This window comes from Dama dama, chromosome 23, assembly GCF_033118175.1.
Source record: "Dama dama isolate Ldn47 chromosome 23, ASM3311817v1, whole genome shotgun sequence".
NCBI lineage: Eukaryota > Metazoa > Chordata > Mammalia > Artiodactyla > Cervidae > Dama > Dama dama.
Window position 1 is genome coordinate 80,526,820 of NC_083703.1, and position 19,540 is coordinate 80,546,359.

At 49.3% G+C, this 19,540-nt stretch overlaps 1 protein-coding gene across 3 annotated transcripts in view; it reads left to right on the forward strand.

Annotated features, from left to right (window-relative positions):
• The window catches only part of TSHZ2 (teashirt zinc finger homeobox 2), a 480,973-nt gene that overhangs the window by 277,152 nt on the left and 184,281 nt on the right, over positions 1 to 19,540 (forward strand). Inside the window, exon 2 of one of the 3 annotated variants that reach the window (XM_061127530.1) lies at positions 5,679 to 8,754. In XM_061127530.1, the coding sequence (XP_060983513.1) occupies positions 5,679 to 8,746 (3,068 nt within the window). In that variant the 3' untranslated portion in view covers positions 8,747 to 8,754. Of the gene's footprint in view, positions 1 to 5,678; positions 10,942 to 19,540 lie in introns of those variants that run through there. The other 2 variants (XM_061127531.1, XM_061127529.1) reach the window with 2 other exon arrangements.

A 19,540-nucleotide genomic window follows, 5' to 3' on the forward strand; every position in this document is an offset into this window, starting at 1 on the left:
CCCAGAAGGGGCCATTTGAGCTGAATTCTAAAGCATGAAAAGCAACCACCTTCCATAGAGGAAGAGCTTTCTAAGCAAAGAAACCTGCAATTGCAAAGAGTCACAGTCGAGGAGAGATTGGCAGATGCAAGAAGCAGCAAGTGGATTGTTGTCAAGCGGGCAGAGAGGGTGAGGCAAGAGTCCTGGGCGATAAAGCAAAAAGGTAGCCACCAAATCCTGCAAGCGCTCAGACTCCAGGTGAAGGGTTTGAATTTTATTATAATCTATTTACATGTGTGCAATGCAACAGAAAGACTTGCAGGAATTAAAACAGCCAGTTGCTTACTAATATCTTTGATAAGGAATATTCTAGCAGGTGTATGTGTGTGTGTGAGATAGGGCGTATCCAACTCCTTTGCAACCCCATGGACTGTCACCCACAAGGCTCCTCCGTCCATGGGACTTTGCAGGCAAGAATACTGGAGTGGGGAGCCATTTCCTTCTCCGGAGGAATCTTCCTGACCCAGGGATCAAAACTGTGTCTCTTGAGTCTCATGCTTTGGTGTGCTAAGTCGCTTTCATCGTGTCTGACTCTGTGCGACTCTCTGGACTGTAGTCCGCCAGGCTCCTCTGTCCACGGGATTCTCCAGGCAAGAATACTGGAGTAGGTAGCGGTCCCCTTTTCCAGGGGATCTTCCCAGCCCAGGGAAAGAACCCAGGTCTCCTGCATTGCAGGTGGATTCTTTACCGTCTGAGCCCCCAGGGAGGCCCCCTGCATTGGCAGGTGGATTCTTCACACTAGCGCCACCTGGGAAGCCCATTCTAGCAGTTCTCTGGAAAACAGACTGGAAGAAGTGGGAGCAGGAAACCCATTTAGTCACCGGAAAGGACAGGAATGGCAGAGCAGTCAGAGCAGTGACCGAGCGGGTGGAAGAGAGTTCTCTTGACCAGAGAATTTCTAGACACAGAACTGAGTGTGCACATGAATTAGCTGTCCTGGCAATGTGGATGCTTCGAGTGGCCACTGTCAGGCGGTGGGAAGGGATGAAATTAGACATTTAGGTTGGAAAGGAGATGTTTGCCACCAGAACGTTTGACCTTCAGCCCAGAATCCACAAGGAGGCCCTGCAGAGGACACTCCCTTCTCTTCGGGGCCTCGGCATCACTGTGATCATCATCTTAGCTAAATAAGTATTCACAGGAATAAACTTGCCAGGAATAAAGTCAACTAATCCACTTTACCAAGATTTACACATGATGCAATCTTATTAAACAAATCTCATCAATATAGAGAGAGACAGACACTCATTATGCACCCCAATCACCCACACTCTGCCTGTCTCCCCTCTCTCCTCTCAGCTGCCGATGGCAAACAAAGCCACTTAAGTGAACAGTCTTCAATGTATAATATTAAAATGTGTTTTGTAAAACTCCGTGGAACCCCTAGCCATTGTTCAAACACACTTGCTCTGATAGATGCTTTGGCATTTTTTTTTATGAGGCTTTTCAATGTGTTACTTTATCGGGTGCATGAGATTGAGTCTGTTCTGCAGAAGAAAACAGACAAAAAGGGTCTCTCAGCACGAGTTACTCTTCTGTAAAGGTTATAGTAAACATGTCAATGCCTAATTAAGCAGAAAATTTCATCTGTATTGTGGGGGAGGCATTTGCTGTCTTCGACTTCTCTTCTGGGGAATCTATTTAGAAGGACAGAGTAGTCTGTGAAGCTGAGCTGGGCTGGGAAGCTCAGCTTCCAAATGTCAGCATTAAAAAAGAACACTCCTAAAAAAAAAAAAAAAAACCACACACACAATCCTTTTCTCCTTGTGTGAAAGTGGCTATATTGGCCAGGCAGATTGTCTGTGGGGTGTGTGTGTGCGTGCAAACGCCTGTCCCTGATTGCATGTATTTTTTCAGCACACACACAACATACTATGAATTATTTCCCAACTTCCCAGCAAGTGTCAGGCTTCCCTGGTGGCTCAGACGGTAAGGAATCCGCGTGCAGTACAGGAGACCCTGGTTCGATCCCTGGGTCGGGAAAATCCCCTGGAGAAGGGAATGGCAACCCCCTTCAGTATTCTTGCCTGGAGAATTCCACGTAGCCTGGCAGGCTACAGTCCACGGGGTCGCGAAGAGTCGGACACAACTGAGCGACTAACACTCACTAAGCGTCAGGCCCTGGGCTGGGCGCTGACGATCGTGAGGCGAATAAAGCCTGGCAGTTTTGACCAACAGCAACGAGCAGCAGCTGTCCTGCCCCTCGCGGTGTCTTCCCAGCTCTCTATGAGGGTGCGGACGCTTTGGTTTGGCGGTCGTTGCACGCACAGGTGAAGCGACTATATGTCTTAACCCAGAACAGTCCTGGCCAATCTGTGTCCTCCCAAAGTGTGAATAGTAAAGCCTTTTTAATTTTCAAAAGTGACTCTGCATTATGGGCAATATTTGCCTGATTCTTTGGAGTATTTTGCTTGGCTCTGTAACAAGTCACTTATTGATTTTGTGAACAGACCTTCTCCTTCAGCTTAATGGTATGACTGTTTTTACAAACATACAAGCCAGTCCAGAAAAAAAAAAATGCAGTGAGAATGGGGTGGAGCTATCTCATTCAGTTGTTCTAAGCTAGAGTTTTCTTGGGGCTTCATGAGCGGTAAAGAACCCGCTTGCCAATGCAGGTGGCACAAGAGACTGGGGTTCAATCCTTGGGTCGGGAGGATCCCCTGGAGAAGGGCACAGCAACGCACGCCAGTGTTCTCGCCTGGAGAATCCCATGGACAAGCCTGGCGGGCTGCAGTCCACGGGGTCACACAGAGTCGGACAGGACTGAGTGACTCAGCAGACACGCATAGCACAGCTTTTCTTGCAGGTAGAGACCCCAATTAATGATTATTTGTCCAGATTGAGAAGCTTTTTTTCCTTCAAATCAATTTATGGAACTAAAGACCAGCAATACCAGTTGAATGAAAAATCCACTTGCTGGGAAAGAAAAGGACAAGACCAATAGCAACGAAGACAAGTGAACACAGTCGTAAACCCAGTGGTGAGGCTGAGTTCTTACATCTCCTTTCGTTTCATGACAAACCCTTAAAATCACGGGCTCTCGTCTCCATTATTCCCACAATTCTCCCCTCGGAGGTGGTTCTCTATTCAGAGACATCTCAAGGAAATCTCACTGCTTAACCTTTAACCTCTGGCTCTCTGCAAAGTTTTCTTGTTCATTAGATTGGTCATAAAAAGAGAGTGCAGCCTGGTGGTTAGGACCACGGATTCTCTCATCACACAGGCTGGGTTCAGGCATGATCTTGCAATGCTACCTTTGTGGCCTTGGAAAAATTTCTTAACTTCAGAGCCTCAGTTTCTGCATCTGTGAAATGAAAATAACAATAGTTCCTACTTCATATGGATATTGATAAAAATGAAAGACTGCATATGGAGAGAATATTTACTCAACCAATATTCTTCATCTTCAGTGTGGTCCATATACATACATGGAATACACACACAAATAGTGTGTGTAGTAAGCCATAAAAAAGAATGAAATACGGCCATTTGCAGCAACATGGATGGGCCCAGGGTTTATCACACCAAGTGAAGTGAATCAGACAGAAAGAAACAGACGGTAAATGATATCATTTATAGGTGGAATCTAAAAAGCAATACAAACGAACTTATTTACAAAACAGAAACAGACTCACAGCCGTAGAAAACACACTTATGGTTCCCAAACGGAAATCAAGGAAGGATAAATTAGAGGCACAGGATTAACACGCACACACTCGTGCATGTAAACCAGGCGGCCAACAAGGACCTACTGCACAGCATAGGGAATTATATTCAATATCTTGTGATAACCCATGACGGAAAATAATCCAAAAAGATGTGTGTGTGTGTATATATATATATGGATGTAATGTATATAATGTACTCCAGAAACTAACACAAGATTGCAAATCAACTACAGTTCGATTAAAAAAAAAAACTAATTTTGGAAAATAAATAAAAATCTGGAAAAGAAAAATTCTTCCTGTTCAGTCTCTGGAACCCTTGGAGTCCCTGACTGCAGGCACTGGGCTTCTAATAATACTCCGTCTCTCCTCTCTCCCTGCCTCACAGGAGAGACCTCCCATGCTTGAGCGCCCCTTTTGCAAGTATTATCACTGGTGAATGAAAACAGAACCGTCACACTGGGGAATTCCCCCAGGCACCCAGCCACAGTGAGAGGGGAGATAGAACCTCACTGATATCGTGCAGCCCACGCAAATCTGAGCCCAAACGTCCCTCGCTTTGGTACCGCTCTGGCTGCATTTTATCCACGTGGCTCTGAAAAGGCCAGGTGAAGAAAATGAGGACATGGGCATAAATAGTCACATTCCTCATCTCACTGATGGATATTTGCCTATCAATTCCCTTTGCACCGGCTCTCTCATGCCTTCATTTTCCCTATGCAATTACTGGTCCTAAATCCTTTCTGAGAAAGGGAAGCATGCATCCCCAATGGCATTTTGCATCCACAAATCAAACATATAATTGGCATCTCGTGACGGGAGCCCACAAATCACAGTGCATTTGAAATTACAGGCACAAGATCAAGAGGGCGCTTTCAGCCTTGTCTGAAAAGGTCTTCATAAACCTGTTTGAGAATAACAGAATAGTTCCCAAATCTCCCATTCTAACACCATTTGCTATTATTTCAAAATCATTATATGTGCTGAGCTTACATAATTTTTGAGCTATCAGTGGAAGACTTTATTTGATACTCCATAATCTCTCTTCCTGCCGTGCGACTCTACAAATAAAGCCGTTGTACCCAAAGAGACACTGGCTCTCAAAAATATAATGACTGTGCATCCAAATTACTTCTGGGCACTCAAAAATGATTTATTAAGATGATTGTGTGCCAACAGGGTCAAGTGTCACAGTAAACCTTACCATGAAGATGCCAAGGGTTGTCTTAGTTTAACTTTTAAGCCAATGTCCTTCTTGTAGAGATATGTCTTTGATAGGATTTGAATTTCAGTCCAGCTTTCCTGAAAGGCATGCACGTGAATTTAGAGACTGTCCCATTACAGGAGTATTAGAATGATAGCCCTTAAACATTAAAATGATTAACTTGGGATTCTAAGCACTTATAAAGAATGATTGTTGTTGTTCAGTCGCTAAGTCTTTGCGACCCCATGGACTGTAGCACACCAGGCTTCTCTCTCCTTCACTATCTCCCAGAGTTTACTCAAACTCATGTCCATTGAGTCGGTGATGCCATCCAACCATTTCATCCTCTTTTGTCCCCTTCTCCTTCTTCCTTCAATCTTTCCCAGCATCGGGGTCTTTTCAAATGAGTCAGCTGTTCACATTGATGGCCGAAGTATTGGAGCTTCAGCTTCAGCATCAGCCCCTCCAATGAATATTCAGGGTTGATTTCCTTTATGATAGACTGGTTGGCTCTCCTTGCTGTCCAAGGGACACTTAAGAGTCTTCTCCAGCACCACAGTTCAAAAGAAGACTCCTGCCAGTTTTAAGAAGGCATTAGATGGCACAAAAGACATCATTTGGCTTTTTCCTTTCTTCACTGCTCATTGTTCATAAAAGCGTCAATTCAATTGTTCATTCCGTGTGGGAGGCACCTGGTCTGAGTGGGGAAATGGGGGTGGGATCTGTCACCTGCTATTGTTATTTCATGTCTTCTTCCTGTCCTCTCACAGGCTATGCCCAGGAGGAACAGCTGAAGGAAGAGGAGGAAATCAAAGAGGAAGATGAGGAAGAGGAAGACAGTGGTTCGGGAGCTCAACCTCAGGGCAGCAATGACGCAGGGACCGACGAGGAGCTGGAAACGGGCACGGAGCCAAAGGGCTGCTTCAGCTACCAGAACTCTCCAGGAAGCCACCTGTCCAACCAGGACGCCGAGAATGAGTCCCTGCTGAGCGATGCCAGCGATCAGGTGTCAGACATCAAGAGCGTGTGCGGGCGAGACGCCTCGGACAAGAAAGCCAGCGTGCACCCCAAGCTTCCAAACGAAGCCCACAGCTGCATGGATAAGATGACCGCCGTCTACGCCAACATCTTGTCCGATTCCTACTGGTCGGGCCTGGGTCTCGGCTTCAAGCTGTCCAACAGCGAGAGGCGGAGTTGTGACACCCGAAACGGCGGCAACAAGACGGATTTCGATTGGCACCAGGACGCTCTGTCCAAAAGCCTGCAGCAGAACCTGCCCTCGCGGCCCCTGTCGAAGCCCAGCCTCTTCAGCTCTGTCCAGCTGTACCGGCAGAGCAGCAAAATGTGCGGGACCGTTTTCACCGGGGCCAGCAGGTTCCGCTGCCGACAATGCAGTGCCGCCTACGACACCCTGGTCGAGCTGACCGTCCACATGAACGAGACCGGCCACTACCAAGATGACAACCGCAAAAAGGACAAGCTCAGACCCACGAGCTACTCCAAGCCCCGGAAAAGGGCTTTCCAGGATATGGACAAGGAGGATGCTCAAAAGGTCCTGAAATGCATGTTTTGCGGTGACTCCTTCGATTCCCTCCAAGATTTGAGTGTCCACATGATCAAAACAAAACATTACCAAAAAGTGCCTTTGAAGGAGCCAGTCCCAACCCTTTCATCAAAAATGGTCACTCCCGCCAAGAAACGCGTCTTCGACGTCAATCGCCCGTGCTCCCCAGATTCAACCACTGGGTCCTTTGCAGATTCGTTTCCGCCCCAGAAGAACGTCAACCTCCAACTGTCCTGCAACAACCGCTACGGCTACCAAAACGGCGCCAGCTACACCTGGCAGTTCGAGGCCTGCAAGTCCCAGATCCTGAAGTGCATGGAGTGTGGGAGCTCCCACGACACTCTGCAGCAGCTCACCACCCACATGATGGTCACCGGTCACTTTCTCAAGGTCACCAGCTCCGCCTCCAAGAAAGGCAAGCAGCTGGTGCTGGACCCACTGGCCGTGGAGAAGATGCAGTCGTTGTCAGATGCCCCAAACAGTGATGCCCTGGCACCCAAGCCATCAAGTAACTCCGCCTCTGACAGCGCAGCCTCCTCGACGGAGCTGAAGAAAGACAGCAAAAAGGAAAAGCCAGAGGAGATCAACAAGGACGAGAAAGTCATGAAAAGCGAGGACTATGAAGACCCTCTCCAAAAGCCATTAGACCCTACGATGAAATACCAGTATCTGAGGGAGGAGGACTTGGAAGATGGCTCGAAGGGCGGAGGGGACATTTTGAAGTCTTTGGAAAATACCGTCACCACCGCCATCAACAAAGCCCAGAATGGGGCTCCCAGCTGGAGCGCATACCCCAGCATCCACGCAGCCTACCAGCTGTCAGAGGGCACCAAGCCTTCCTTGCCTATGGGCTCCCAGGTCCTGCAGATCCGACCCAACCTCAGCAATAAGCTGAGGCCAATCGCACCCAAGTGGAAAGTGATGCCGCTGGTGTCCGTGCCCACACACCTGGCCCCCTACACGCAAGTGAAGAAGGAGCCGGAGGAGAAAGAGGACACGGTGAGGGAGTGTGGGAAAGAAAGTCCCGGCGAAGAGGCGTCCTCTTTCAGCCACAGCGAGGGGCATGCTTTCTCCAAAAGCGAACCCCCTGTGGAGCCCAAAAAGGCTGAGCTGCGTCCCCCGAAGGAGGAGGACAAGCTGGTGAGAGAGGGCGGTGAGAAAGAGAAAGCCCAGGCTTTGGAGCCGGCGTCTCCGCTCAGCAATGGCTGCGCCCTCACCAACCCCGTGGCGGCCCTGCCGGGCATCAATCCGCTCAGCGCCCTGCAGTCCGTCCTGAACAATCACCTGGGCAAAGCCACGGAACCCTTGCGCGCGCCCTCCTGCTCCAGCCCAAGCTCAAGCACAATGTCCATGTTTCAGAAGCCGAGCCTCGGCGTCATGGACAAGCCGGTCCTGAGTCCCCCCTCCACGAGGCCGGCCAGCATGTCCAGACGCTACCTGTTCGAGAACAACGACCAGCCCATTGACCTGACCAAGTCCAAGAGCAAGAAGGCCGAGTCCTCGCAAGCACAGTCCTGCACGTCCCCACCCCAGAAGCACGCCCTGTCCGACATCGCCGACATGGTCAAGGTCCTCCCCAAGGCCACCACCCCGAAGCCCGCCGCCTCCCCCAGGGTCCCTCCCGTGAAGCTGGAGATGGATGTCAGGCGCTTCGAGGACGTGTCCAGTGAGGTCTCCACCTTGCATAAGAGGAAAGGCCGGCAGTCCAACTGGAACCCCCAGCATCTCCTGATCCTGCAGGCCCAGTTTGCCTCCAGCCTCTTCCAGACCTCCGAGGGCAAATACCTGCTGTCCGACCTGGGTCCGCAAGAGCGGATGCAGATCTCGAAGTTCACGGGGCTCTCCATGACCACCATCAGCCACTGGCTCGCCAACGTCAAGTACCAGCTTAGGAAGACGGGCGGGACCAAGTTTCTGAAAAACATGGACAAAGGGCACCCTATCTTTTACTGCAGTGACTGTGCCTCCCAGTTCAGAACCCCGTCCACCTACATCGGTCACTTAGAGTCCCACCTGGGTTTCCAAATGAAGGACATGACCCGCCTGGCCGTGGAGCAGCAAGGCAAACCGGAGCAGGAGATCTCCCGGGTGTCGTCGGCCCAGCGGTCCCCGGAAACCATAGCTGGCGAAGAGGACACGGACTCTAAATTCAAGTGTAAGTTGTGCTGTCGGACATTTGTGAGCAAACACGCGGTAAAACTCCACCTAAGCAAAACTCACAGCAAGTCACCAGAACACCATTCACAGTTTGTAACAGACGTGGATGAAGAATAGCTCTGCAGGTACGGGTTTGCTCCCAGCTGGTTGTGCCGCTGACTTTGTGAGGCGCTTCTAGAAGGGAGATGGTTCCGTTTAGAGGCAGCTGACCTCTCCCTACCGCGAGAGGACTGTAGCCTACTGGAATAGACCAGAACATAAATAAGTCCTAACCATTCTCTCAGTGTCTGCAGTTTAGCGTTGGGGAGTAGAACAAAACGGATTTAGAGAGTCGGAGCTCACAGGTTACTGCTTCTGGATTCGTGATCTCCTTAAGGACCCAGGGCCCAAGTCTCAAGGTCCAGTTAAGGCTCTGCTCCCTTGTAATTAATAAGTACCGACTTCTCTTACTATCCCATTTCCCTACCTCCCCTTCCTATAGTCATGCTAATGACTTATAAAGTGATGAAAATTTTAAAAAAGAAATAGTGAGCAAGAGAATAAAGATTGTAGAGTTCCTGGAGGCAGCCACTCGACAGAGATTTCCTAACCAACTCGTGGATAGTTTAAAGCTGGCTTTATCATTATTAGTTATAATTAATGCTTTTGGCAGCTTATTTGCAGCAATTGCTACCTTCCACTGCCCACCCCCACCCCCAATTTGTTTACTTCCTGTGCATTCGGTTTCCTGTGAAAGGGCAGGTGCCCTGTAGTCGGATGGTAGGAAAATACTCTTCTCTGCAAGACACTCAGATGAAAAGAGAGGAAGCTTATTTCCTTCCCGGGTCTTTTGGTTGCTCTTAAGTTAAAGCTAATATCAGAGTCCACCTTTAGCAAAGGTAGATGCAATGCATGGCTTGAAACTTTATTTTATATAAAGAAACAAATGGCAATTTGACCCCACAATGACCCCACTCATTGCCAATGCACGTGGGGTCCCACAGCTTCGAGATAATTTGCATCACGTGTTGTCGAAGTTCCATGCCTGGCAGAGTCAGCAGGGCCCAGCCGATCTCTGTCACCTTCAGGAAAGCAGACAGATTCCAAGGGCAAATACCTTGGCAGATTAGTCACACCAGCCACTTTCAAATACTGGGCATAAGCGAGGCGGAAATTATTTCCGCCGCCCTCGTGTTTGCTCTCCTTCCTTGTCTCTCCCCTCCGGCATGATACTGCCCCCGCGTGCTAGAAACCCCCACACGTGCATCAGTTGTCCTGCACTCTGGGCCGCAAGCCAAAATGAGACCCCACCTGACTTAAAACTCTGCCCCTTGCCAGCCCAGGTTATGTCATGCTAGGTTACAGACTAGTCTTTGTAGTTACATATGCGATAAGATATGAACAGCTAATAACAGCATGCAGCTGACCCTTGAATAACGCAGGGGTTGGGGGCACCAACCCTCTGCACAGCAGAAAGTCCAGGTGTGACTTCTCGTCAGCCCTCCCCGTGACGGTTCCTCCGTATTCCTGCTTCTCCTGTATCCGAGGTTCCACACCTGTGGATTCTGCCAACCCAGACTGTGGAGTACTGTGGTATTTATCGCTACTTTTGGAAGGACTCCACGTACAGGTGGCCTCACTGAGTTCAAACACACGCTGCCCAGGGTCAGCTGTGTGGGATCCCCGGCCCCTGCCGTCAGAGCGCTTGTTAAACAGGAGGTTTCAGGGCAAGCCACCGAGCGACGAGCAGGAGCGGAGCTGCAGGTGGGGACGGGTGTGACTGTGCTGTGGGTGTGGGCTCACGTCACATCAGGGGGGCTTACCGGACGTGAGGACGGTCAGGATGAAACTAGGGGCTGAAATCTGAAGCTATCCCCCCAGTGAGATGATCTAAGAGCCTCTGATGGCGGGGGAACCCATCCCATCACGCAGATGGCTATCTGGGCCCAGATGATGAGTTTGGTTTTGTTTGCATGTTTTTATCATGATAATTAAAATGTGTTACTGGCAGATTCCTCTCTTGCTTTCTAAGCATGGTTTGTTCAGCTCACACTATATTGAAAGAAAAGCTGAAACACATCTATTGAATCTACATGTGAGCTTGGCGTTCCATGACACCTGTTTATTTGCTATACAATGTTTTAAATTGTATGTAACTTGCTATTATGCTTTTCTGGTCCTTCAAAAAAGAAAAAAAAAAAAAAAAGGGTGGATACACACAGAACATACATAGAAAACTGTTTCCAGTCTCAGAGCGGTAGGTCCAAACCATGATGAAAATGACAAATAGGTATGCTTATTTGTGCTACAATAAAGACCTATTTTCCACCTTTTCCATGTTAGGTCTGTAATCATTTTTTTAAATTAATATCATAGTCAAAACGTTACAATATGTAGATATAGAATAAGGAGAAACGGAAAGCCTCAGTCAAAATCTGAAACACACATACCTGTTCTAGGGAAACCAAGAAAAAACAGTAATTGGAAAAAACCGATACAAAGGGACCTGATGCTCTTTAGTTGCTCAGCCGTGGCCAACTCAAAGGTACTTAAGAGTCTATTAAATACATAGATAGGTTAGCTCTTGTCTCATCCTTCTGCGTCTGTACAGAATAAATATTTCTGATTTGGACCTTCAAAGCGTCATGTTACAGAATTATCATTATATGAAAACAAAGCTCCCTTCTTAGATAAACACTGGTGTGCTGTGATTCTGACAGAGGATTGCAGAAAGACAGGTTTGAGTGCTGAGGAATCATTCAGACTGTATGTGCCGTGTGCACATAAAAAGCGGTGTGGGTGCCCGGTGTTCACGTCGATACCAAGGATGCCCCCGCCTGCCTCACAGCCCCCACACCTGCACGGAGGCAGCGTCCTGGGGCTCTGGTCAGCTGCAGACGAACCCCCCCACCTTACAGCCCTCTTTGACAATATGCATGCGAAACCTTGCCCACTGCTCAGAATGGCGCTTATATGATACTAAATGATCACAAAACGAGATCACTGCTATCTGGAACACTAATTTCAGTTAGGACGCCTGATTGCATGAGTTGTACAAAAATGACATGTCATTTTGGGAGGGACAGTCATGGTTTTACGGAAATTTTGAGAGTTTTACAGTATGTATGTTCTATACAAGATGTGAATTTTGACCTGAATTTTCTTTCTTTTCTTAGATAGGTCTTTAAAAAAAAAAAAAAAAGATAAGTCTTAAATTTTATCAGATTTTCTGCCAAATATTAAATGCAACTTTTCATGAGAAATTAATTAGAATATGTTTAATGTGCATCCCTAATTTAGGACATAAGTAATCTGAGACAATTTCAGTAGATATTTGTATATACCTTTGAAAGCCACATGCTCTTGAAAAACAAATTAAACAAAGAGCAAATCAATGAGTGTAAGATGCATAAGGACTTGAGATTATAGTCATTACCACAGTGCACAAGAGTGCGCGAGTTTAGCATCATACCTAGCCTTGAAATTGATAGAGGGAATGAATTCTAGTCCAATAAGCTGCCACCTTTGCTGTGGATGATTTGATAAAACCCATGTTCAGGGTGAACTGCATGTGAGGTTCTCAGATAAAATACAGGGTGTCCAGCTAAACTAGCATTTCAGGTAAATGACAAAAACGTTTTTAGAATAAGCATGTCCCCAATATCGCATGGGCCATATTTACACTAAAAAGTGTTCATTGCTTATCTGAGGTTCAGACGTACCCGGGCCTTCTGCGTTTTTATTTGCCAGACCTGGCAGCCCTAAGGGCAGGGGGTCTACGGCAGCCTGGGACGATGAGCTGGGCTAACCCACGGCTGGGCTTCCCTGGTGTCTCAGCAGTAAAGAACCTGCTTGAAAACGCAGGGGGCATGGGTTCCATCTTGGGTCGGGAAGATCCCCTGGAGAAGGAAATGGCAACCCACTCCAGTCTTCTTGCTGGGAAATCTCACGGGCAGAGGAGCCTGGAGGGCTGCAGTCCATGAGGTCGAGAAATAGTCGCACACAACTTAGCGACTAAACAACAGCAGCTCATGGCTATTACAGGCATCAGCCTTGCCTTCAGCTAGTAAACAGTAGTCTTTCTTTCCTGACTCTTCCTTTTTCCTCCCTCCCTTTCTCCCTCCCTCCCTTCCTCTGTTTCATCTGTCATCAAATATTGGCTGGGCCTTTACTGTGCACCAGGCCCTGTTAGCAAAGCAGTGTAGAGACGAACCAACAGCCGTGCTGATTAAGTGCGCCAGGCCTGCAGCATGCAACCACACGTACTCTTTCACTTGATTCTCCCAAACAGTCGTCTGAGGCAGGGGCTGATTCAACCACTTTCCAGGGGAAGGAATGGAAGCAGAGAGAGTCCGCATAAATCTCTCAGAGCCCCACTGTCTCTGAGCCTCCCTCACTCAGCACTGCCCATCGAGAAAGCCACCCCTCCATGCCAGACACTGTGCTAATCCCAGGGAGTCAGCCGGTGACCCACTGGGACAAGAGTGTGCCTGGGCGGCTGCCCGTGCGGACAGCTCTGGGGCAGACGCTGAACGGCCGGCCCCGGGGGAGCAGAGGAGGGGATGGTGGTATAGGCCAGCGTGGGCCCGCGCCTGCGGGCCTGCATCAAGCCCCAACCCCCCCACCGTCTCTAAGATGCACCCCACTTCTGTGTCTTTGAAACGTGGACAGAATTCTCCTCTAGAGGAAAGTCATGAGAATCAAGTAGAAGTATGAATTTCTTTTCCATAAAGCCTGGTGCATAGTAGGGTCACAAGAAGAGTTAGTTCTAGGCAACATCTTGAGGACCCTAGCACGTTCTTCAGCCTTGCCCAAAGTGTATAGAACTTACAGAGTATTCCCGGGTTGAGCTATTTAACACCCAGGCAGGTGCCCCAAGGAAACGTTGTTGTTGCTTAGTCCCTAAGTCGTGTCTGACTCTTTACGACCCCATGGACTGTAGCCCACCAGGCTCCTCTGTCCATAGAATTCTCCAGGCAAGAATACTGAAGTGGACTGCCATTTCCTTCTCCAGGGGATCTTCCCGACCCAGGGATCGAATCTGTGTCTCCTGCTTGGCAGGTGAATTCTTTACCACCGAGCCACCTGCGAAGCCCAAGGAAACGCTGACCTACTATTTAATGACAATGACAGCTGAGACCTGTTGGCCTCTTTCTATGAGCCGGGTATGGGTATTCACGTCATCCTGATTTTGCCAAAAGCTCAGGGGCGTCTGTGATTTGTCTAAGAACGCACAGTGAGTGTGGGATTTGAACCTAGGACTGCCCAGCACTCATCAAGTTTCTCCTGCATCTTGGCTTCCCCTCCATCTTGCTTGATGGTTTCCAGGTGCTCCCCAAGCCCAGGAATCCGTCCCGCAGCTTAGAGAAAAGTCTGTGAAGTGTGGCATATGTGTGCAGAGATGACAAGAGCTTGCCTCAGCCTCTGGGAGGCTCCAGCTACAAACCAAGTGCCACAGCTTCAGGAGCCAGGGACCAACCTGGGGAAGAACCCACACAATCCTCACTCTCTTTAATGTAATTTCCTTGTTCAGTCACGTAATGATACATTCCCCATGGAGCATCTCACTAAGAAATGGTCCAAATCCCAGGGAAAATCACTCCGTGAGAATTACTATTATTTTTAATCCTCATCCTGACTCTCATTTTGGGGAAGCAAGATATGAAATTGGAAACAGGGCTAGACTTGAGACCGCAGCGTTTCTAACGCAGCAAGAAAAAAGCGCGTCCCCTCCGTTCACAGTTTCATTTCCTCCACGCTCTGGCTTAACCCCTCTTTTGCATCAATGCATCTCCACCTTCGTTGCACTTTCCCCCTCATTTGGACTTCTGAATGCTCTGTCCTGACGGGTATAATTTGCTGCTTTAATATAGAGTAACATTATTTTTCATTTACTCCAATCTGCCATCAGTATCATCTTTTCATTTAACCAGATGCAATTCTTTTTTCTTTCGCTAAATTGAAAATCCATGAGCGACAGGGAGTGCAATGTTTTAATTAGCTCATATTTTTTATATGGATTTATGTCTTTAAAATACATTTGTGTAATTCTTCAGCTAAATTAAAAACGTCTTTCTGCAAAAGTGAGGAGGGGAAAATAAGGAGCTAAATTGTGTCATTAGCTTAGGTAGCTATAGATAGAGGGCCAGATCTAGCAGAAGAACATACACACCATCACCGGTGCCTCTGCCTGGGCGGATCTTGAACTTGCCCTTCATTGAAAGAAGTCTTTCTCTGTAAAGGTTTTTCAAAAATGGCTTGAGGTGGGATTTTTTTAAGGTCCCTAGTAAGTAAACAAACAGTTACCTTTAACGAACTAATTTGAAACTGAACCTGCCGCCAAGCAAAACCAAAGGAAAAAAAAAAAAACAGAAGTCATCACGATAAACAGTTTTCTCCTGCATTTCTCTCTTTGTCTTTTTTTTTTTAACGATCAAGTTTAAAGCGTTCCACGGTGCTTTTTTTCTACTTTATAGGAGACAAGTGACATTCCGTGGTAAATGAGAGAAAAAGCCATGCAGAACTGAAATCTTTCTAATGCATTGACACCAACTTGCCCTCTATTGTTGGAAATGAGCAGGCGCTCATGATTGTTCATCAAACAGCTCCTAATGCAGTTAAAGCATTCAGCTATAATTTCTCCTTGCATTTATAATTACTGTCATAGACTGCACACCTCGGTGAGCAGATTAAAGCTATAAACTATTTAGCCGCAGCTCTAAGACGAGGAACTTGATTTGTCTGGCAGGAGTTATTTGTTAGGGAGCTTGACACTTCACATAAAAATGACTCAACTTGATGAAGAACAATGCAGTTTTAGCAATGCAGGGATTTTAAATCAGTCACGCCGCCACGCCCTGCAAGAATCGCAGGGCAGTTTGTTAAAAGATATGGAGGCCACAGAGATAACAGAATGCGTCAAGGGTACCGAAATAGAAGAGGGTTTGGCGTGCTGGGTTGTCTTTCCTGTCTCCTCCTCCGAAAGAGCAGGAGTTTGTGGGAAATCGCTGCATGTCGTGTTCTCCTGTTAAATCCAGGCTCACCCGGCAGGAGACGGGGAGGCCGCGAGCCCGGGGCGCGTGTCACCCGCCGGGGTTTTGGAGGACTTGGTCCTGCTGTTAGGAACACTCACTTCCCAAAGCCCAGGAGACCAGGGCGCTGCAGAAAGTGCTGGTGGATGTTCTGTCTGAAGTGTTCTTTGTCTCTTGCTGGTAGGAAGCGTCTGATACATTTAGGGACAGAGAGCCCTTCTCTTGCGCTCATCCTCCAGCGGTGCTGTGAAGACGTGAAAAGAAGGAGGGCGGATTGATCCGGGAGGCCGGCCGGATGCGGTGGTCAGTGCGGCTCCCCTCCGGCTCAGCTTGAGTCCGGGATCGAGTAGAATAGCGCGCATTCCGGGCCGCGCTCAGCACCGGGTCTGGCCCACCGAACAAGGGCGCGACTAGTGTTCCCCTCCTCTCTTGATCACCTACCTCAAAAAAAACAAAAATAAATAGAATCCTCTTCTGTTTACCAAACTGCTGCTGCTAAGTCGCTTCAGTCGTGTCCGATTCTGTGCGACCCCATAGACGGCAGCCCACCAGGCTCCGCCGTCCCTGGGATTCTCCAGGCAAGAACACTGGAGTGGGTTGCCATTTCCTTCTCCAACGCATGAAAGTGAAAACAGAAAATGAAGTCGCTCAGTCGAGCTGACTCTTAGCGACCCCATGGACTGCAGCCTACCAGGCTCCTCTGGCCATGGGATTCTCCAGGCAAGAGTACTGGAGTGGGGCGCCATTGCCTTCTTCGTTGTTTACCTAAAGCTGAAATCAAAATGGGGTGGATTGTGCCGTTTGACTTAAAGATATAAGGAGAGACCACTTGGACAGATGGAACTAAAGCAGCTTTGAGGGGGAGATGACAGTGCTGGCTGGTGTTTGGGGCCCTGGAGGGAAGGCAGTGTAGCACTGACCTGAATTTCCTCCCCTCTGACTCTCCCTTCCTCTCCCTGCCACCAGCTCCCTGGAACATCTCCATTCCCAGCAGTCCAACCTCCCCAGTGGCTGCCTCCTGCGTAGGAAGGTCCGCCTTGGTCCATCATTTCAGTGCAAATGCCGTGGTGATGATGACGGTGTTGATTTGTGGGGTTAAGAGGAGAGCTAAAAACAGTGCCTGCCATGGTGTGTCCACTCACTATCGTCCCTGGTGTCGTCAATAGGCAGTGACAGAGGATTAACACTTATGGAACATTTACAGCCATGTACGTGACCTCAATTCATCTTAACCCTAAACTCTCTAAAGAAAGGACGGTGACTGCGCCCAGCTTAAAGGGAGGAAACCCGCTCTCAGAGAGGGCAAGTGATCGGTGGTCTCATACGGCCAGGATGGGGCAGAGCTAGAGATTAAGTGTGGACAAAGGACCAGCTCCCTCAAGCTGGCATCTTGGACAAAAACTCTCCCCTCACCTTTCAGGGATCCTCTGGGTTAAATTCTACCAGGTGCTACACCGAAGTGTGAGATGTGAATCTCGTCCGTAACTTATTTGTATGGGAGAGAAGATGAATGGGCAAAAAGAAAAAAAAAGTTTAAATATCTTGAAAGCTCAAATCTTTGACATAGACAACTCCCTACCACTTGGGCCCTCCAGAAAATTGGCACTTTCAACGTGCATGGTTTTATCTGGTACTTTTTTCATCTATGGGGGAAAAAAATGATGTTTCAGGTTATGTTATTTTCAATGCTACATTACTCGATTTCACAGTCAAATAATTCTATTTTTGTTCACCAGCAGATTTGGTCATGTCTAATTGTTTTTGACCCCCCCACACTTTGCTGTAGCCCCCACTTCCCCCTTTGCTGCCTTCCTGTGGAGCCTCTGGTGTGTAGTAACCATGGAGATGGGTCCCTCCTGGATGGTGTTTGCTCTGGCTTAGAAGTCAAAGACCAAACGGGACCTCGTCATCCCAGAAATGCCGGAGGATGAAAAGGGACTTTGGAAGCCGAGGGAAGGACTGTCAGAAAATCTCGAGTTTTGGAGGCTTCCTGATGTCTAGAAGTCCTGTGAAGGAGCCCAAGGCAGAGCTCAGTGGGGAGGAACGTGGGCCCTAAACTGCTGAGACCGGGCCTTGGGATCAGGTCTCCACTTTTCAGCTGAGAGACCAGCGGCGGGTCACGTCGCTTCTCTGACCCTCGGCAGCCTCTTCTGTCCAGCAGCTGCACGTAGGCTGGCCTGAGATCACGTCACCAGGTTGTATGTGGAAATGTCAGGCGCTCAGTCATGTCCAACCCTATGTCTTTGCAACCCATAGATTGTAGCCTGCCAAGCTTCTTGTCCATGGGATTTCCCAGGCAGGAATACTGAAGTGGGTTGCCATTCCCTTGTCTAGGACCCAGGATCAAACCCACATCTTCTGCATTGCAGGCAGATTCTTTCCCTTCTGAGCCACCTGGGAAACCCCATAATAAAGTTAGCCTCTTTTAAAACCTAAGAATCCTCCTGGTCCAGTATCAGACACGTAGAATTAAAGAGGGTAGCTTTCATCCATGTTAAAACACAGCATCCCTAGAATTAAAGTCACATAAAGGTGTCTAACAACTGGCATCATAACAGCAACCACGACAGTTAGAATGTGCTAGAACCGAGTCACAAGTCCTGTCTCTGGAGCAGGGAAAGACAAAGATGGAGACGGCCACTGGAGAGTAAAGGCCTGTCGCGTGCTGGGGGCCGTGGCTGGGCTGGGATGGGGCAGCCCGGTGAGCCGGGCGGGGGCCAGAGCTGCGGTCACAGAGGAGACACAGAGGCCTCCCGGAGCTCGGCGCCGCCCCGGGAGCGCGCTGGACCGGCGGGACCCAGGGCTGGGGGAGTCTGGCCAAGAGCGGAGAGCAGGCTGAGCTGGGGCGACAAGGGGGCGCCTGCCAGGCCGAGGAGACCGGGGCCAGTCCTGAGGGGAGAAGGACAGCGAGAGGGAAGCCTTGCAGGAGAGAGGGTGCACTGGCCCCGAAAATGCACCTCCCTCCGCGCGATGGGGGGCGGCCCAGGAATGAGGTGGGGAGGCAAGCTGAGCAGGCAGAGAGCCTGGAGGATGTTCAGACGCGGCCTTGGCCCGGATGCGGATGCGTCAGCTTAGTCTAGTGAGCCGCCGACAGCCAGGTGCCCCGGGCAGTTTGCTTCCTTGATGTGTTTCAGCTTTTGCGGAGTCTGTGTGTGATGCATTCAGCCGCAGCGGCCCCGCCCTGCAGGGCCTCAGAGGCGCGCGTCAGCTCCGTGTCAACTGTAAACCCGCTCAGGCCAGAGTCCAGGGCTCCGCCTTTATCAGTGAGTGAGAGGGTCAGTCGCTCAGTCCTGTCCAACTCTTTGCGACCCCCAGACTGGGACCCGCCAGGCTCGTCTGTCCGTGGAATTTTCCAGGCTAGAATGCTAGAGTGGGTAACCATTCCCTCCTCCAGGGGATCTTCTCAACCCAGAGATGGAACCTGGGTCTCCTGCAGTGCAGGCAGATTCTCTACCATCTGAACCACCAGGGAAGCCCTGACCTAGAACTAACTCGGGTAGAGAACGATCCTAATGGCTAACATGTATTTAGCACAAAACTAAAAGTCAACGATTTCTTAGAATGAGGGACCACCGAGAAACCCGGGCAGGCCTAGGACAGGCCACGTGCTTAAACGGGGCGGAGGGCCAGGGGACGGAGACAGGAGGCTGAGGAGAGCCGACCCCTGACAGATAGAAGGCAGCACATCCCCGCGGGGAAGCAGGAAGAGGGGCTGGGGGTCTGGTTCCGAGGAAGGCCGGGCACTGACAGCGGGCCTGGGGGTGGCATGTGTGCCAGGGGACCCCGAGGGGGCACGGAGTCAGGGGGGCTTTGCAGAAAATCCCCAGAACTGTGGGCTGTTTTTCTCCCCTCTTGAGCCCAGCAGAAAGCCTCTGGAGGGAGTTAAACCAGCAAGTGGCAT